We start from the raw sequence: 16,475 nt of genomic DNA on the forward strand, positions 1-16,475 counted from the left end.
ACTAAAAAATAAATATTAAAAAAAGAGGCAAAACTATGAAAAATCACCATTCTTTTAACTTCAGATGGTTTCATATTCTAAACATATATCTAAGTATACATACTAGAAAAGCCCATGAAATGCATACAGCTAGTCTAACAAAGAGTGGCTATAATAATTTCCCTCCTTTGGGGCTATTAATACCCAATGTGACATGCCACCTTAATGAAGTCATATACTGGCCATGATGAATTAATCCAAAGGCAATCACAGATGGGACATAAGTGAGCTCACTCAGCTCCAGTTCCACCAGATGAAATTCTGATCTACTGAAGAGAATCACACCATCTGAGCAATACTCTCTTGGTAGAAGATAAATGCAAAAGAAACCAGGGAGGACAGTGATGCATTTCTAACTCATTACTGTGAATGTAGTATGTACATAACTTCCTTGGAAAATGAATAATCTGACTGGCTGCTTTCACTGTTTATCTTCTAATAAAAGCAATACGTGAGCTGGGTGTGGTGGTGCACACCTGCATTTCCAGCAATTGAGGAGGCAGAGGCAGGAAGATCTCAAGATCAAGGCCAGACTGGGAAACTTAAACCCTATCTTAAAATAAAAAAGAAAGATGGGGATGTAGCTCAGTGGTAAAGCACCCCTGGTTCAATCCTAGGTGCCACAAAAAAAGCAATATGAGTAAGATCCTGCTTTCTCTAAATTCTGCGCTACCTCTTAGTACCTAAGTAGTATTGCATAATCAGCTCCCAAGACAAAATAGGAAAGGTCTTGTATTTGTTTGTATTTCTCATAATATCCAACATTGTATTGAACAAATGGAAAGGCATGATATAAGTTGTTACTACTGATTCAAATTCTAAAAATGTATCTGACATTCTAAAGGTTAATCACATTATCAAGCAGAGAAATCCAGAGGAAGATCAAATTCTCCTACAGAATACTGATGTCATACTTAAGCCTCTATGTTTTAATGAGGAATTAAATTCAAAACAGTAAAAATTGCCTTTATACCTTTTTCCTGGATTTTGGCTCCTTTTGGATGATGGATATAAATTTGCAGTTGAAATAATTCAATAATTACTTCTTTTAAGGAATCATTAGATCTATGTTGAGTCCAAACATAAAGTAAGGTAGGCAGAATTTCATCTCCTAATTCACATACTTGAATTCGGAAGTTGACAGCCAAGGATTTGAGGAAGATAATAAGGGCTGCTAAGATGTGACCAAGACCTGCAGAACTCTTTTCTTGTCTGTGTCAGAAAACAAAAAAATTCAACTTGGTAAAATGGGGGAACAAACTACATATACTAAAAATAGTTATAAAGCTTCAAGTTAAAAAAAATCTAATTTTCAAACAATAGTTTTAGATTCAAAACTGATGAGAAAGCCAGGCACAGTGGCATGTACCTGTAGTTCCAGCTACTTGGGAGGCTGAGGTGAAATTATCAGTTGAGTCCACAAGTTTAAGACCAATATAACAAAACTCCATTAAAAAAAAAAAAAAATCACAGCAGCATTACACAATACAATAACAAAAACTGGTTCTTATTCAGTGCTAAATGATCACTTTTGTTAGATCTCTCTGCTGCTGAAACTGCCTAAAATATACAAAGTGATCTGTAATAGTTACCATTTATAAAACATTTCACATTATAAACTGGATAATACCATACAAATGTATATTAAAACTTCCAAAATATATGTTTACTTTATTCTCAATATACTACATCTATCGTCAAAATGGAAAAGATAAAATTATTTGGAGGATATATAACTTTCCTAGATTCATTATTCTAACAGGACAGATATCCCACTTAATATCATTTAATGTTCCACATACTGAGTTAAATTCAGTGAGTGTTTGCTCCGAGTCTTCAGGAATCTACTGATTTTGTTACAATGGGTCAATGCGTTATTTAAAAGAAAGTTTTTTACCTTCCGACCAACAAAGCATGAGAGTTTTCTTTTCTCAAAACCCCTGCCATAATTTTTTAACATTTTTGCATGTTAAAAAACTGCTCTTTTGCTGGGCGCGGTAGAGCACACCTTCAATCCCAGTAGCTCGGGAGACTGAGGCAGGAGCATCGGGAGTTCAAAGCAAGCCTTGGTAATAGAGAGGCCCTATGCAACTCAGTGAGACCCTGTCTCTAAACAAAATACAAAACTGGGCTGTGGATGTGGCTCAGTGGTTGAGTGCCCCTGAGTTCAATCCCCCATATCCAAAAAAAAAATAAAATAAAAAAATAAAAATAGGTCTTCTAAAGGAGATGAAATGATCTCTTGCAGTGGTTTTGACTTGCATTTTCCCAACAGCTGATGAGGCTGAGCATCTCTCAATAATATACTGGCCCCTGAATTTCTTCTTTTGAGAAGTATTCAATTCAAATCCTTTGCCCAGTTTTTTGTATTTTTGTTGAGTTTTTAAGTTCTTTTTATATTCTAGATATTAATCCTTTGTCAAATGAAAAGTTTGAAAAAAAAAAAGTTATTCCTTTCTATTATGAGAGTAGGAAAGATGGTAGAATGAGATGGACATCATTACCCTAGGTACATGTATGACTGTTCGATATACAACCAGACAATTGAAACATTGCTTTCCATTTCTGTACAATGAATTGAAATGCATTTTGCTGTCATATACAATTAAGTTAAACAGATAAAAAATAAATACATAATTTTTTAAATAAAAGTTTTCCCTTTCATTAGGTTGTCTCTTCATATTGTTGATTGTTGGGCAGAGTGTTCTTAGTTAACATAGCCCTCTTTTGTCTATTTCCGCTTTTGGGGTCTACTCAAAAAATTGTAAAACTGTTTGCTTTACCAATGTTTCCCTTTGATCCACTCTGAGTTTATTTTTGAACAGGTAAAAAAATGAATCTAGTTTCTTACATGTACCTAAATATCACACAGTAACCTAAGAATACGTATGAGTAGGGGCTGGAGATGTGGCTCAAGCGGTAGCGCGCTCGCCTGGTGTGGGTGCGGCCCGGGTTTGATCCTCGGCACCACATACAAACAAGGATGTTGTGTCCGCCAAGAACTAAAAAATAAATATTAAAAAATTCATTCTCTCTCTCTCTCTCTCTCTCTCGAATACGTATGAGTAAAAAAAAAATTAATGTATAAGGAAATGGAAATGTTAACTACCCAGATTTGATCATTATATACTGCATATATGTATTAAATTATCACATTATACTCCACAAATTTATAGAATCAAAATAATCATTTTTAAAAGGCAGTAGTTTTATTTACTATATTTAAAATAAGACACACACACAAATTTAAAAAGCCAACACAAAAAGAAATTAAATTACCTTGCATACTGAACAGCCTTGGAGAAAGAATCTAAAAATTTAGAATTTAATCCATCAGTTTGTGAACAGCATCCTTTGGTAACAGCATGAATTATTCTAGCCACTAAAACTCTATTAATTTCTTGGGAAGGTTTGAGGTACAGTCTGAAGTACACAGAGAATAATTCTAAAACAAAAACAAAACACATTATTTATTTATTTACACACACATACACACACACACACGAATGATACTACCATTATTATTTTTATTTTTCAATACTGAGGATCAAACCTAGGGGTGCTTTATCACGGTGCTACAATCTCTAGTCCTTTTTATTTTTTATTTATAGGGTCTCACTAAGTCGTTGAGGTTAGACTCAAACTAGAGATTCTCCTGCCTCACCTTCCTGAGTCACTGGGATTGCAAGTACACCACCACACCTGGAACCGATTATTTCCAAAAAAAAAAGAAAAATCAAAGCAAATGTTAAATGTCACAATTCAATAGAAATATCTCACAATCTAACATAAGGAAAACAATTAAAAATTGTTCTAATTTACATTCAACAGTCTAAAAGTATTCAATCAATATTTAGTGTAAAAGCACTAGTCTAAGAGACAGACTTCAGATAAGTTACCTAACTTCTCTAAGCCCATGTTCCTTGATCTATGCATAAAGCACATATGACAAAGTACACACTCCACAGTTTTGGTTTTATATTAATGCTGTTTGATTAATAATATATGCAAATAATTCATGAACTATGAAGGTTTAGATTTTAATCTATTTATAACCTATTAAATAACATGGCATTTTCATGGATGCTGACAAATGACATGAGATTCTTTTTGGAAGGAGGAGATTTAACTGGGCACAAGGCATTCTTGATCAAAGAAAAAAGAGTTTATGCCTCATAAAATGACAGCAGTCTTTTCCTTTCTGCTTCAGATTCCCAGTCCCAAAAACAACATGAAGAGGAACATTTGACACAAGTGAAAATAGTAGGCTGAGAGAAATCCTGGCCTTTTATAAATGATTGGGCTGCAAGAAAACCTGTCGTTTTCTGAGAAACCCAATAAATATCTTTTATTGGGTTGCAGTGTTGGCTTTTCCTTTTTCACACACTCATACATTCCTGGTGGGACTGCAAATTGGTGCAGCCAATATGGAAAGCAATATGGAGATTCCTTGGAAAACAGGGAATGCAACCACCATCTGACCCAGCTATCCCACTCCTTGGTCTATACACAAAGGACTTAAAAACAGCATACAACAGGAACACAGCCACATCAATGTTTACAGCAGCACAATTCACAATAGCTAAACTGTGGAACCAAACTAGATGCCTTTCAGTAGATGAATGGATAAAGAAAATGTGGTGTATATAAACACAATGGAATATTATCAGCAATAAAAGAGAATAAAATCATGGCATTTGCAGGTAAATGGATGGAGCTGGAGAAGATAATGTTAAATGAAGTTAGCCAATCCCATAAAACCAAATGCCGAATGTTTTCTCTGATATAAGGGGGCTAATTCATAGTGGGGTTGAGAGGGGGAGTATGGGAGGAATGGAGGAACTTTAGATGGGGCAAAGTGGAGGGAGGGGAAGGGAGGGGGGATAGGGTTAGGAAAGATGGTAGAATGAGATGGACATCATTACCCTAAGTACATGTATGAAGACAGGAATGGTGTGAATATACTTTGTATACAATCAGAGATATGAATAATTGTGTTCTATGTGTGTCATATGAATTGTAATGCAGTCTGCTATCATATATAACAAATTAGAATAAAAAAGAAAAAAAATGTTGCCAAAACCAGGCGCAGTGACATAAGCTTGTAATACCAACAACTCCGGAGGCTGAGGCAGGAGGATCTTCATATCAAAGCCAGCCTCAGCAAAAGCAATGTGCTAAGCAACTCAATGAGACCCTGTCTCTAAATAAAATACAAAAAAATAATAATAATAAAATAGGGTCCAAGATGTGGCTCAGTGGTAAGTGCTGTTGGGTTCAATCCCAGGTACCCCAAAACAAAACAAAAGTTGCCGAATCATCACTGATCCAGAAACTGCACGGAGCTCGCTGGTGCTTAAAAAGCATCTCTTTGCCTCTAGTGCTGCCAGACACAAAGGAGAAGTGAGTGGGACTCACCTTTGTCTTCCAGTTGAATCCCCCCTGGGTATGGTCCACCCCCACCTGTTTTACTCAGGTTTCTTCCGTCCCAGCCTAAGTAGAGTATATATGCTTTTTGGGATATTGTGGTCATGTTTGTTTTTTTCTGTGTGTCTGTCGATCACAACGCCTGTATGCTTGTCCCAAACAGGGCTCCTGCCTCAGCTGTCCTAGGCCACTAGAGGCAAAGAGATGCTTTTTAAGCACTTGAAGGCATCAGAAACAAATAAGAATGCATTGATAAAAGAACCTCAGCCCTAGAAGACAGAACTTCAGGTCTGGAACAGGCTATATGATCTTAAGTACACAGAAGGCAGTAAAGGGAAAAAAATTATAGCACATGATCAGAATATACAAGAACTCTGCAAGAACATTAAATGACCAAACCTAAGAATTATTGGGATAGAAGAGAACATGGAGATACAAACTACAGGTATAAAGAACATTTATATCGTAATGTTCACAGAATCAATGCAATAAAAAGTTGGTTCTTTGGAAAGATTTAGTTTAGCCAAACTAAACAAAAGAACAAAAGATATGCAAACAAAAGAAACAGTGAGAAGATACAAATCACTATGATCAGAGACGAAAAGAAGATATCACCACAGACCATTCTGAAATCCAGAGGATTATCAGAACATTTTTAGAAAATTTATACTCCTAGTTTAACAACTTAAAAATATTGAAGACAATGATAAATTTCTAGATGCATACAACCTGCACAAATTCAATCAGGAAGATACAGAAAATCTAAACAAACCAATATCAAGTAACAAAATTGAAACAGCAATTAAAGCCTTCCAAAAAAGAAAAGTCCAAGACCTGACAGATTCTCAGCTGCGTTCTACCAAACTATTATAGAAGAACCACCCCTAATTTTTCTCAAATTATTCTCTAAAACTGAAAAGGAGGGAACACTCCCAAATAAATTTTATGAAATGGGTATAACCATGATTCCAAAGCTGACAAAGACATATCAAGGAAAGAAAACTATGGACCAATACCCCTGATGAATATAGATGCAAAAATCCTTAATAAAATTAGCAAATGCATTAAAAAAACACACATCAAAAAGGGGGAAAAAAAGATAAAACATCATGATCAAGTAGTTTCATTCCAGGGATACAAGGTTGGTTCAACATAATAATGTAATTCACCACTTAATGAATTAAGACAAAAATCACATGATCATCTCAATAGATGCAGAAAAGGTCTTTTGATAAAATCCAGAAACCATTCATATAAAATACATTGGAGAAGCTAGGGAGGGATAAAAGGAACTTTACCTCAACATTGTAAAGGTCATCTTTACCTCAACATTGTAAAGGTCATCTATGACAAACCCAAATCCAACATGATACTAAATGAGAAAAACTAAGAACATTTCCTCTAAGATCAGGAACAAGACAAGACTGTCCATTCTCACCACTCTTATTCAATACAGTCCTTGATACATTAGCCAAAGTGATGAGGCAAGAAAAAGAAATCAAAGGCATACAAATAGAAAAGAAGTTGTTAAACTATCTCTGTTAGCCAATGATATGATCCTATATCTAGAAAACCCAAAAACACTCTACCAGAGCCTTTAAATGAATTTAGCAAAGTAGCAGGATACAAGATCAACACCCATAAATCAATAGCCTAACTATACTCCAAGAGTGATTCAGCTAAGGAAGAAATCAGAAAAACCATCCCCTTCACAAACAAACAAATACTTAGGAATTAATCTAACTAAGGAGGTGTATGAGATCCACAGTGAAAATCATAAATCATTGAAGAAGGAAAACAAACTGAAAATGACCTTAGAAGATGGAAAGACATTCCATATTCTCGAACAGGCAGCATCAATATTGTCAAAATGGCCATACTATCAAAAGCAACATACAGATTCAACACAATCTCCATCAAAATATCAACAATATATATACGTGTGTGTGTGTGTGTATAAATATGTGTGTGTCTATGAATGGCGTTCCTCACAGAATTAAGAAAAACAATTCTTAAATTCATTTGGAAGAATGACACCCAGGATAGGCAAAACAATACTAAGCAAGAAAAGTAAAGTGAAGCAGGAGACATCACAACACCTGAACTGATATACTACACAGCTGTAATAACTAAAACAGCATGGTACTGGCACCAAATAGACATGAAGACCAATGGAACAGAATAGAGGACACAGAGACAAACCCACATACCTACAGTTGTCTGATATTTGACAAAAATAGTGCTGGGAATACTGGATGAGCCATATGTAGAAAAATTAAACTAGACCCCTGTATCTCACCCTGAACAAACACTCAAATTGAAATGAATCAAAGATTTAGGAATTAGACCAAAAATCTGACAGTTGCTACAAGAAAACACAGGGTCAACAATCCATCATGTAAGTGCAGGCACCAACTTCCTTAACAAAACCCATAAAGTGCAAGAAATAAAACCAAAAATCAGTAAGTGGGATGCCATCAAACTACAAAACTTCTGCACAACAGAGAAAATGATCAAGAGTGTGAAGTGAGAGCTTAGAGAATGGGAGAAAATCTTGGCCAGCTACACTTCCACTAGAGGATTAATATTCAGAATATATAAAGAACTCAAAGCTTAACACCAAAAAACTCCAAATAACCCAATGAATAAATGGACAAGGAACTAAAACAGAAACTTCTCAAAAAAAGAAACAAATGGCCAACAAATATATTTTTAAAAAATACTCAACATCTCTAGCAATCAAGGAAATGAAAACCAAAACTACATTAATATTTCACCTCACTCCAATGATCAAAAATATAAATAACAAATGCTGGTGAGGTTGTGGGGGAAAAGGTACACTTGTACATTGTTGGTGGGACTGCAGCCTAGAACAACCACACTGGAAAGAAGTATCGAGGTTCTTCAAAAAACTAGGGGTGGAACCAGCTTATGACCCAGCTATCCCACTCCTTGGTATTTTCCCAAAAGATCTAAACTCAGCATACTATGCGATACAGCCAACTAAATGTTTATAGCAGTACAATTCACTATAGCTAAATTATGGAATCAATCCATATGCCCATCAATAGATGAACAGATTAAGAAACTGGGGTATATCTCTACAATGGAGTTCTACTCAGCCATAATAAAGAATGAAACTATGGCATCTGCCAGTAAATGGATGGAAATGAAGAATATCATGCTAAGTGAAATAAGCCAAACTCAGAAACTCAAAGGTCAAATATTAAGATAGAGTGAAATAAAGGAAAGGAAGAGGGAAAGATAGGATAAGATAAAGAACCAATCAAATAAAAATTAATAGCTGAGTAAAAGAAAGTCTAGTAGAGTAGATGAAGGAGAATGGGAGAGGGAAGGAAAGAGAGGTAGGAAAAGGCAGAGGAAAAAGCAGGGAATCATGCTGAAATCAATATCCCAATGGTGTATATCGTGGGAACTGAGGTTGGCTAAATATTTGAAAAATCCATCATTGTAAGTCATCAGACTAACAAAAAAAAAAAAAACCTTAGATAATCATATCAATAAACACTTAAAAAACTGAACATCCATTCATAATTTAAAAAAATACTAGTAACAATGAATAGAAGAGCTATCCTCAACCTGTATTGATAGCTAATAGCTTGCTTATTGGTCTAACCCTGAATGGTTTCCATAAGATCAGAGGAAGGCGAATTTGTCTATTCTTATTGCTGTTATTCAATATCATACTGGTGGTAAAGCTATTAAACAAAAACTTTGGGGAAAAAACAAAGGGGAAGAGTTTCATAACACTAGGCTATAGATTTGGCAATGATTTCTCTGATAGAACAACAAAAGAAAAAATAAATTGGGCTTCATCTCATTAAAAAGTTTTTTGTGCATCAGAAGACACTATCAACAATGAAAAAGCAACCCCTGGAACAAGAGAAAATATTTGCAAACTATACATCTGGTAAGAAATTAATATCTATATTTTTTAAAACTCCTACAACAAAAACAATCCTGACTAAAAATAGGCAAAGGATAGGAAATGTTGATAATGGAAGAGACTAAGAACTGGGGTTGTGGGGAATATATGAGAGATCTATAAATTCTCAACTTTGCTATGAACCTAAAATTACTAAAAAAATAAATAAATAAAAATAATAAAAAAGAACAAAGAACTTAAATATTTCTCTATAAGAATATAAACTGACAATAAACATGAAAAGTTCAACATCACTAGTCATTAAGGAAATGCAAATGAAACACCATTTTACTTTATCATTCAAAAAACAGAGAAAATAAGTAGTGAAAATGTGAAGAAATTTAAACCCTTATCCATGTAAAATGGAGCAGCCTCTGGAGAAAACATATCTTGGTTCCTCAAAAATTAAATATAGAATTATCATATCAGCAATTTCACTTCTGAATATAAATCTGAAAGAAATGAACGCAGGAAACCCAAGAGATATTTGTACACAGCAGTATTCTTCATAATAACCAAAAAGTAGAAACCTAAGTGTCCATCAATGAATAAACAAAATGTGACATTTTGTTCAAATATTGTTGAGTCTTAAAAGTGAAGGAAAGTCTGATCTGCTGCTACAAGATGGATGAGCATCAATGACATTTGGTAAATGTCATAAGCCAATTGCAAAGGACAAATACTGCTTTTGTCTGCTTTGTTCAGGTTGCTATTAACTATCATATATTGGCTTATAAACAACAGAAATTTATTTCTCACATTTCTGGGGAATGGAAGTGTGAAATCAGGGTGCAGGTATGGTCCACTTCTGGTAATCCTCTTTTGCATTGCAAACTGCTGACTTCTACCTGTATTCTCATATGGCAGAAAGAGAGAAAGCTAGCTGTCTGGTCTCATGACCTAATGACTTCACAAATGCCACAATTCCAAATATCCTCACATTAGGGAATTAGACTTTAACACAAATTTTGTGGTAACACAAGCATCTACTCCATAACAATGAATAATCTAGAACTTCAAATTCAAAGTTGAATAGTATTAAGAATTGTAATGCAAAATAAATAAATAAATAAAAACATTTAAAAAAACAAGTTGAATAGTAGCTGTCAGGAGTGTAACCGATGTGATTCTGCAATCTGTATTTGGGGTAAAAATGGGAGTTCATAACCCACTTGAATCTAATGTATGAAATATGATATATCAAGAGCTTTGTAATGTTTTGAACAACCAATAAAAAATAAATTTAAAAAAAAGGAGCCAGTGGGAATAGCAAATAGAGAATTACTATTTGATGGTGTTATGAGTTCATCTCCTGTTACTATAATGAAACACCTGAAGACAAATAACTTTATAAAAAGAGGTTTATTGAGCTCACAGTTCTGGAGGTTGGGGTCTGATGATGGTCTCAAGGCAGATGGAACCTCAATGATGGGAATGCATGTGAGAGGGGGTTGGGTCGGGGAAGAGCTAACATATAGTCAGAGGAAGCCAGAGATTCAGGGGTCAAGCTCAGGCTTTTAATAACCCCTTGTGTTTTCAGGAGCTAAATGAAGATCCCAGGAACTATGTTAAATCCCTCCCAAGGGCATGCCTCCCATAATCTAACACTAGACTTTAGTTCTACACAGCCATATTAAGAACCAAGTCTCCAACACATGAACCCTTGTGTGGATGAACTCAACCCATATCCAAACCATAGCAAATGAATAGAAAAAAAAAGTTCTGGAGGTAGAAGGGATAGTTACACAACAATGTTAGGGATTTTTGTGTGCGTGTGTGTGTATGTGTGTGTGTGGTGTTACAATGTGAATGTGCTTAATGCTACTGAACTATATGTTTAAAAATGGTTAAAAATCATAAATTTTCTTAAACTTATTTAACCATGGAGTGGAAAATACTGATGATTCTAGCCAGATTAGAAAAAAATAAAAGCCACATGGTTCAGAAAGAAGAAAAAAATTACTACTTGCAGGTGTCATGATTATCTACGAAGAAAAATCACACACACACACACACACACACAAAGGCCTTACAAGTAACAGAAGATTTTAACGAAGTGCTAGGATACAGTGGCCCACACCTGTGATCCCAGTGGCTCAGGAGGCTGACACGAACGGATCTCAAGTTCAAAGCCAGCCTCAGCAACAGCGAGGCACCAAGCAACTCAGTGAGACTCTGTCTCTAAATAAAATATAAATTAGGGCTGGGAATGTGGTTCAGTGGCTGAATGTTCCCAAGTTCAATCCCCAATACCCAAAAAATAAATGAATAAAAATTTAAAATTTTTTTTAAAAAGATACAAATATCAATTGTACATCAGTATAATAGCACTGAATGACTTGGAAAACGAAACTTCAAAAACAGCGCAATTTAACTATCAAGAATGTGAGCCACAATAAGTGTCAGTGAGGATGTAGGGGAAAAGGTACACTCAGACACTGCCGGTGGGACTGCAAATTGGTGCAACCACTGTGGAATGCAGTATGAAGATTACTCAGAAAACTTAGAATGGAACCACCATTTGACTCAGTTATCCCAGTCCTCAGTTTATACCCAAAGAACTTAAAATCTGCAAACTACAGAGACACAGCCACATCAATGTTTCTAGCAGCTCAATTCACAATAGCTAAACTATGGAACCAACCTAGATGCCCTTCAACAGATAAATGGGTAAAGAAAATGTGATACATACACACAGTGGAGTATTACTCAGCCTTAAAAAAATGAAAGTATGGCATTTGCAGGTAAATGAAGCTGGAAAATATCATGCTAACTGAAATAAGCCAAACCCTCAAATCCAAAGGCTGAATGTATGATTATACTACCAATGTGTCTGCACTATGTTCAGCCAGAGAAGAAGTTGTGCTCCATTTGTGTACAATGTGTCTAAATGCATTCTACTGTCATGTATAACTAATCACAACAAATTAAAAAAATTTTTTTAAAAATTTATTAACCAATTAATTTAAAAAACAGTGCAATTTACAAACTACTGCAGTATACAAATCTAACAAAACATGTATAAAATCTGTCAGGTGACAGTAATAGGACACTAATGAAAAACATCAAAAGATCTAAATAAATGGAGATTTCATATTCATGGATTGAGTAACTCCACATTGTTAAGATGGCTACACATTCTTAATTGTTCAATAAAAAAAATCTATGAAAATTTCAGCATGATATTTTGTAGAAATCAATAAGCTAATTCCAAAATTTATATGGAGATGACGGCTCAGTCTTAGGGTATGTTCTCATCTCATTCTAAATTCTTCCCATAAAAAAATATCATAACCATGGCTTAAATTACTACTTCTACCAAACACATTTTGAGCATAGATTTCACTTTTTGAACAGTCCTCAATCAAGAAGCAAGCCTGAGAAAAGGGAATTACAAAAATTACTTGAAAATAAGACTGATAATAAGAAGTAACACTAGTTTTTTAAAGAACAAAAAGCAGGTTAGACAACAAATGATATGGAAGAATCATACCAAAGAGACTGAGGGAAGGACTGCCCTGTTACAGTATAATCAGTCGTAAGCAATAATCTAAAGTTCCCAGATATACAAAATATCATTAGACCACTCTGGTGAGACATCTGGCTGAGAATGGTAGGTATCATTGGCTTACTTGAGTCCATTGTTTGATGGAACAGCAACAGCTGTTTACAGCAACAGCCCAAATAACTCACAAGAAATTACTGCAACTATTGAGAATTCCTTAATTCATTTGGAAAAGTAGAATAATGCAGAAGTGAGGGCACTAATTCATGGCTTTGTAATTCATATACATCTCATTTTGAAATCATAAAATTAACAACAAATATAGGTAAATGTCTTTTAATTTAGTTAACAAAAATCAGCCTTAGTATTTTTTAATGAAAAAGTCTTAAGTTTCTAAATTTTCAGAGCTAGTGGATTAGTAGACTTTAACATCTGGCTTAAAATCACCTCGATAATGGCAAATCCCACTTTAATCCATTAAATTCTCTCAGAATTGTTCCACTTTTAAAATCAATAAACTGAAATATTTCAGATTCTGACCATAATTTCCTTTTTCCATGATCATTGAGTACCTCTGATCAATAAACTAGAAACACTAGATTCTTGCCTAACACCCATTCTATCTATCTAGTAAATCACTGGATCTTGTATATTTCATTCTAATACACTGATTTCCATTATCTTACCAGGAACCTGTTAATTCCCTAATCCAATTGATACTTCTATATCTTGTCCTTTCCATAACATTAGTGGATTAATACTTCAGAAAGTATGTAGTAAATGAAAATTAAGGACATTTTGTTTAAAATTAAAGAGCAAATATCACAGAATATACAAGATGGTAAAATCACATCAAAAGACTGATACTCAATTTCTTTCACTAAAGTACTATGAAAGTGTGAGGTCATTTGGGCGATACAGATACACTATGAATGCTTTTATTGGTGAAAGTCCTGTCATGAGGAAAAAAATCACAAATAGCAACCTTCAAAACATACCTAGCCATTGTTGCTGTGATATTTCACACCAGTATTTTCTCACTGAAAGAATGTCTTTGAGTAGTATGTTGCTACAATCAGCTCCATAAATAACACCATTGGATGAATCTTTCACTGTATCCATGATATAATTCAAGAGTTCATGACATTTCAGTCTGGGTGCTCCTATTTAAAAATAAAACAAAGAAACACATAAAAATATTTCTCTCATCAATAAACTAGCAGCAACATTAGATTCTTCTCTAGCACATACTCTATCTGTATAGTAAATCACTAGATTTAAAATCTTAAATTAAGAATACTTGTGCTGAATGTAATGGCACACACTTGTAATCCCAGTTACTTGAGAGGCTGAGGCAGGAGCAATCATAAGCTCAAAGTCAGCCTCAGTACTTAGTAAGGCCCTAAGCACTGAGGGAGACCCTGTCTCTAAATAAAATAAATAAATAAATAAAAAGGGCTGGGGATATGGCTCTGTGGTTAAATACAACTGGATTCAATCCCTGATAAAAAAAAAACTTGGAATCAAAAATACTTAAATAACAACATTTGGGACATTAATCTCTCCTTTTCACAGAACAAGGATTAAAAAATATGGCCCAAGGGCTGGGGTGGTAGCTCATGGTTGAGTGATTGCCTTGCATGTGTGAGGCACTGGGTTTGATCTTCAGCACCACATTAAAAAAAATAAATAAAATAAAGATATTGTGTCCATCTACAAAAACAAAACAAAACAAAAAAACACACACCTATGGCCCAAGAGCAAAGTCAGCCAGTTGTCTGTTTTTGTAAATAAAGTTTTTAAAAAAAAAAAATATTTACTTTTGAGGTGTAGTCGAACACAATACCTTTATTTTATTTATTTATTTTTATGTGGTACTCCAGATTGAACCCAGGGCCTCGCACATGCTAGGCAAGCGCTCTACCACTGAGCCCCATAATAAAGTTTTATTCGAATAGAGTCACATGCATGCCCATTGTGTAAAGCTGCTTTCAGGCCAAAACAACAGAGTAATTAAGGCAAAGAACACCTGGTCTGTAAAGTAAAAATATTTACTATCTAATCCATCTACAGATGAAGTTTGTCAAACCCTGCAGGAATATACAGCAAAATCAATAATTATTCTATCCTTACTAATTCACATTCACAGTTCTAGCATTAGACTTAAAATGATGCAAAATTCCTTCCCACTTTTATAAAGAATGAATTTATTAGAATAACAAGATTACAAGAAGGCTCTTTACACTGAAAAATAAACATTCTTCCAAGTTCCACAATAGATATACAAACATTGTACAAACATGTAAGGCGTAATTTTAATAGCATATTATTTGAGATTCTGAAAATTCAGCCTTAATATATATTCTTAAAGGTATAAAAACTATATTTAAAAATAACTATTTTAGTAATTCATATTGACATAATAGATCAAATGTTATCATAATTTCAATAATGACTTATACACTGATATACCTTATTCCCTAAGTTTTTCATAATTTTAAGCACCTGACCAAGATGAACTGTACTACCACATGAACCTTTTTTTTTTTTTTTTTGATACTGGGGATTGAACACAAGGGTGCTTTATCCTGAGCTACATCCCCAGTCCTTTTTATTTTTAGACAGTGTCTTGCTAAGTTGCTTACAGTCTTGTTAAGCTGAGGGTGGCCTTTATCTTGCGATCTTCCTGCTTCAACCTCCCAAGTCACTGGGATTACAGGCATGTGCCACTGTGCCTGGCCCCCATATGATATTCTTGACATCATGTGCATCTCTCTCCTACAAAAATGTTTTTATCATCTATGTTGTTTTATCAAATCCTTAGGGAAGGGAATTAATCTTTATATCCCCATAAATAGCTATGTAAACTAATATTAGGCTGAAATCATATTTTTCAATGTTGTTTATTCCAATATATTCTGTTCTCTGCCAAATTGGAGAAGTGTTTCAAGAATTATACTAAAAAAAAAAAAAAAAATCACGCTGACATATATTTTTTTCCCTAAAAATAAAAATTGTCTTATATCAGGGGAGTAGCTTAGTGGTAGAGCAATTGCTTATATAGAGCAGTTTTTATGACCAAAAAAAAAATCTGTCTTAAAAAGACCTAAGATGCTTACAGAAACTTCATGGAAGCTCATGGAACTGAACATTTTTCACAGGTTGGCTTCTTGTTTTCTACGCTCTCTGCTTTGTGCAGATGCAGACAAATGCTAACATAAAGGAATGAAAAATATTTCCTTATTTGTTCTTTCCCAGATGCCTTTCCCTTGTTTTTCTCCCCCCTAATGTCTTGTTTCTATCATACCATTTATGGATACCAATGCTAACCAAGTTCGTCAAAATCTGGACATGGGGGGCTGGGGTTGTGACTCAGTGGTAGAGTGCTTGTCTAGCACTTTCGAGGCCCTGGGTTCGATCCTCAGCACCACATAAAAATAAACAAAATAAAACTATTGTGTCCAACTAAAAAATAAATATTAAAACAAGTGTTTAAATATTTACAAACATCTGAGTTTTCTGATTCATAAAGTTGCTACCAAAATCATATCCTTAACT

The 16,475-nt window shown here is 34.5% G+C and overlaps 1 protein-coding gene across 1 annotated transcript in view; it reads right to left on the reverse strand.

The window, feature by feature from the left end:
• Atm (ATM serine/threonine kinase) overlaps positions 1–16,475 on the reverse strand; it is a 157,510-nt gene that overhangs the window by 136,079 nt on the left and 4,956 nt on the right. Inside the window, exons 5-7 of the mRNA XM_076846443.2 lie at positions 13,916–14,080; positions 3,319–3,484; positions 1,013–1,251 (exon numbers count right to left, since the gene is read on the reverse strand). Coding sequence (XP_076702558.2) covers positions 1,013–1,251; positions 3,319–3,484; positions 13,916–14,080 — 570 coding nt within the window. The remainder of the gene's footprint in view (positions 1–1,012; positions 1,252–3,318; positions 3,485–13,915; positions 14,081–16,475) is intronic.

The sequence above is a fragment of the Callospermophilus lateralis genome, chromosome 2 (genome assembly GCF_048772815.1).
Source record: "Callospermophilus lateralis isolate mCalLat2 chromosome 2, mCalLat2.hap1, whole genome shotgun sequence".
Classification (NCBI taxonomy): domain Eukaryota; kingdom Metazoa; phylum Chordata; class Mammalia; order Rodentia; family Sciuridae; genus Callospermophilus; species Callospermophilus lateralis.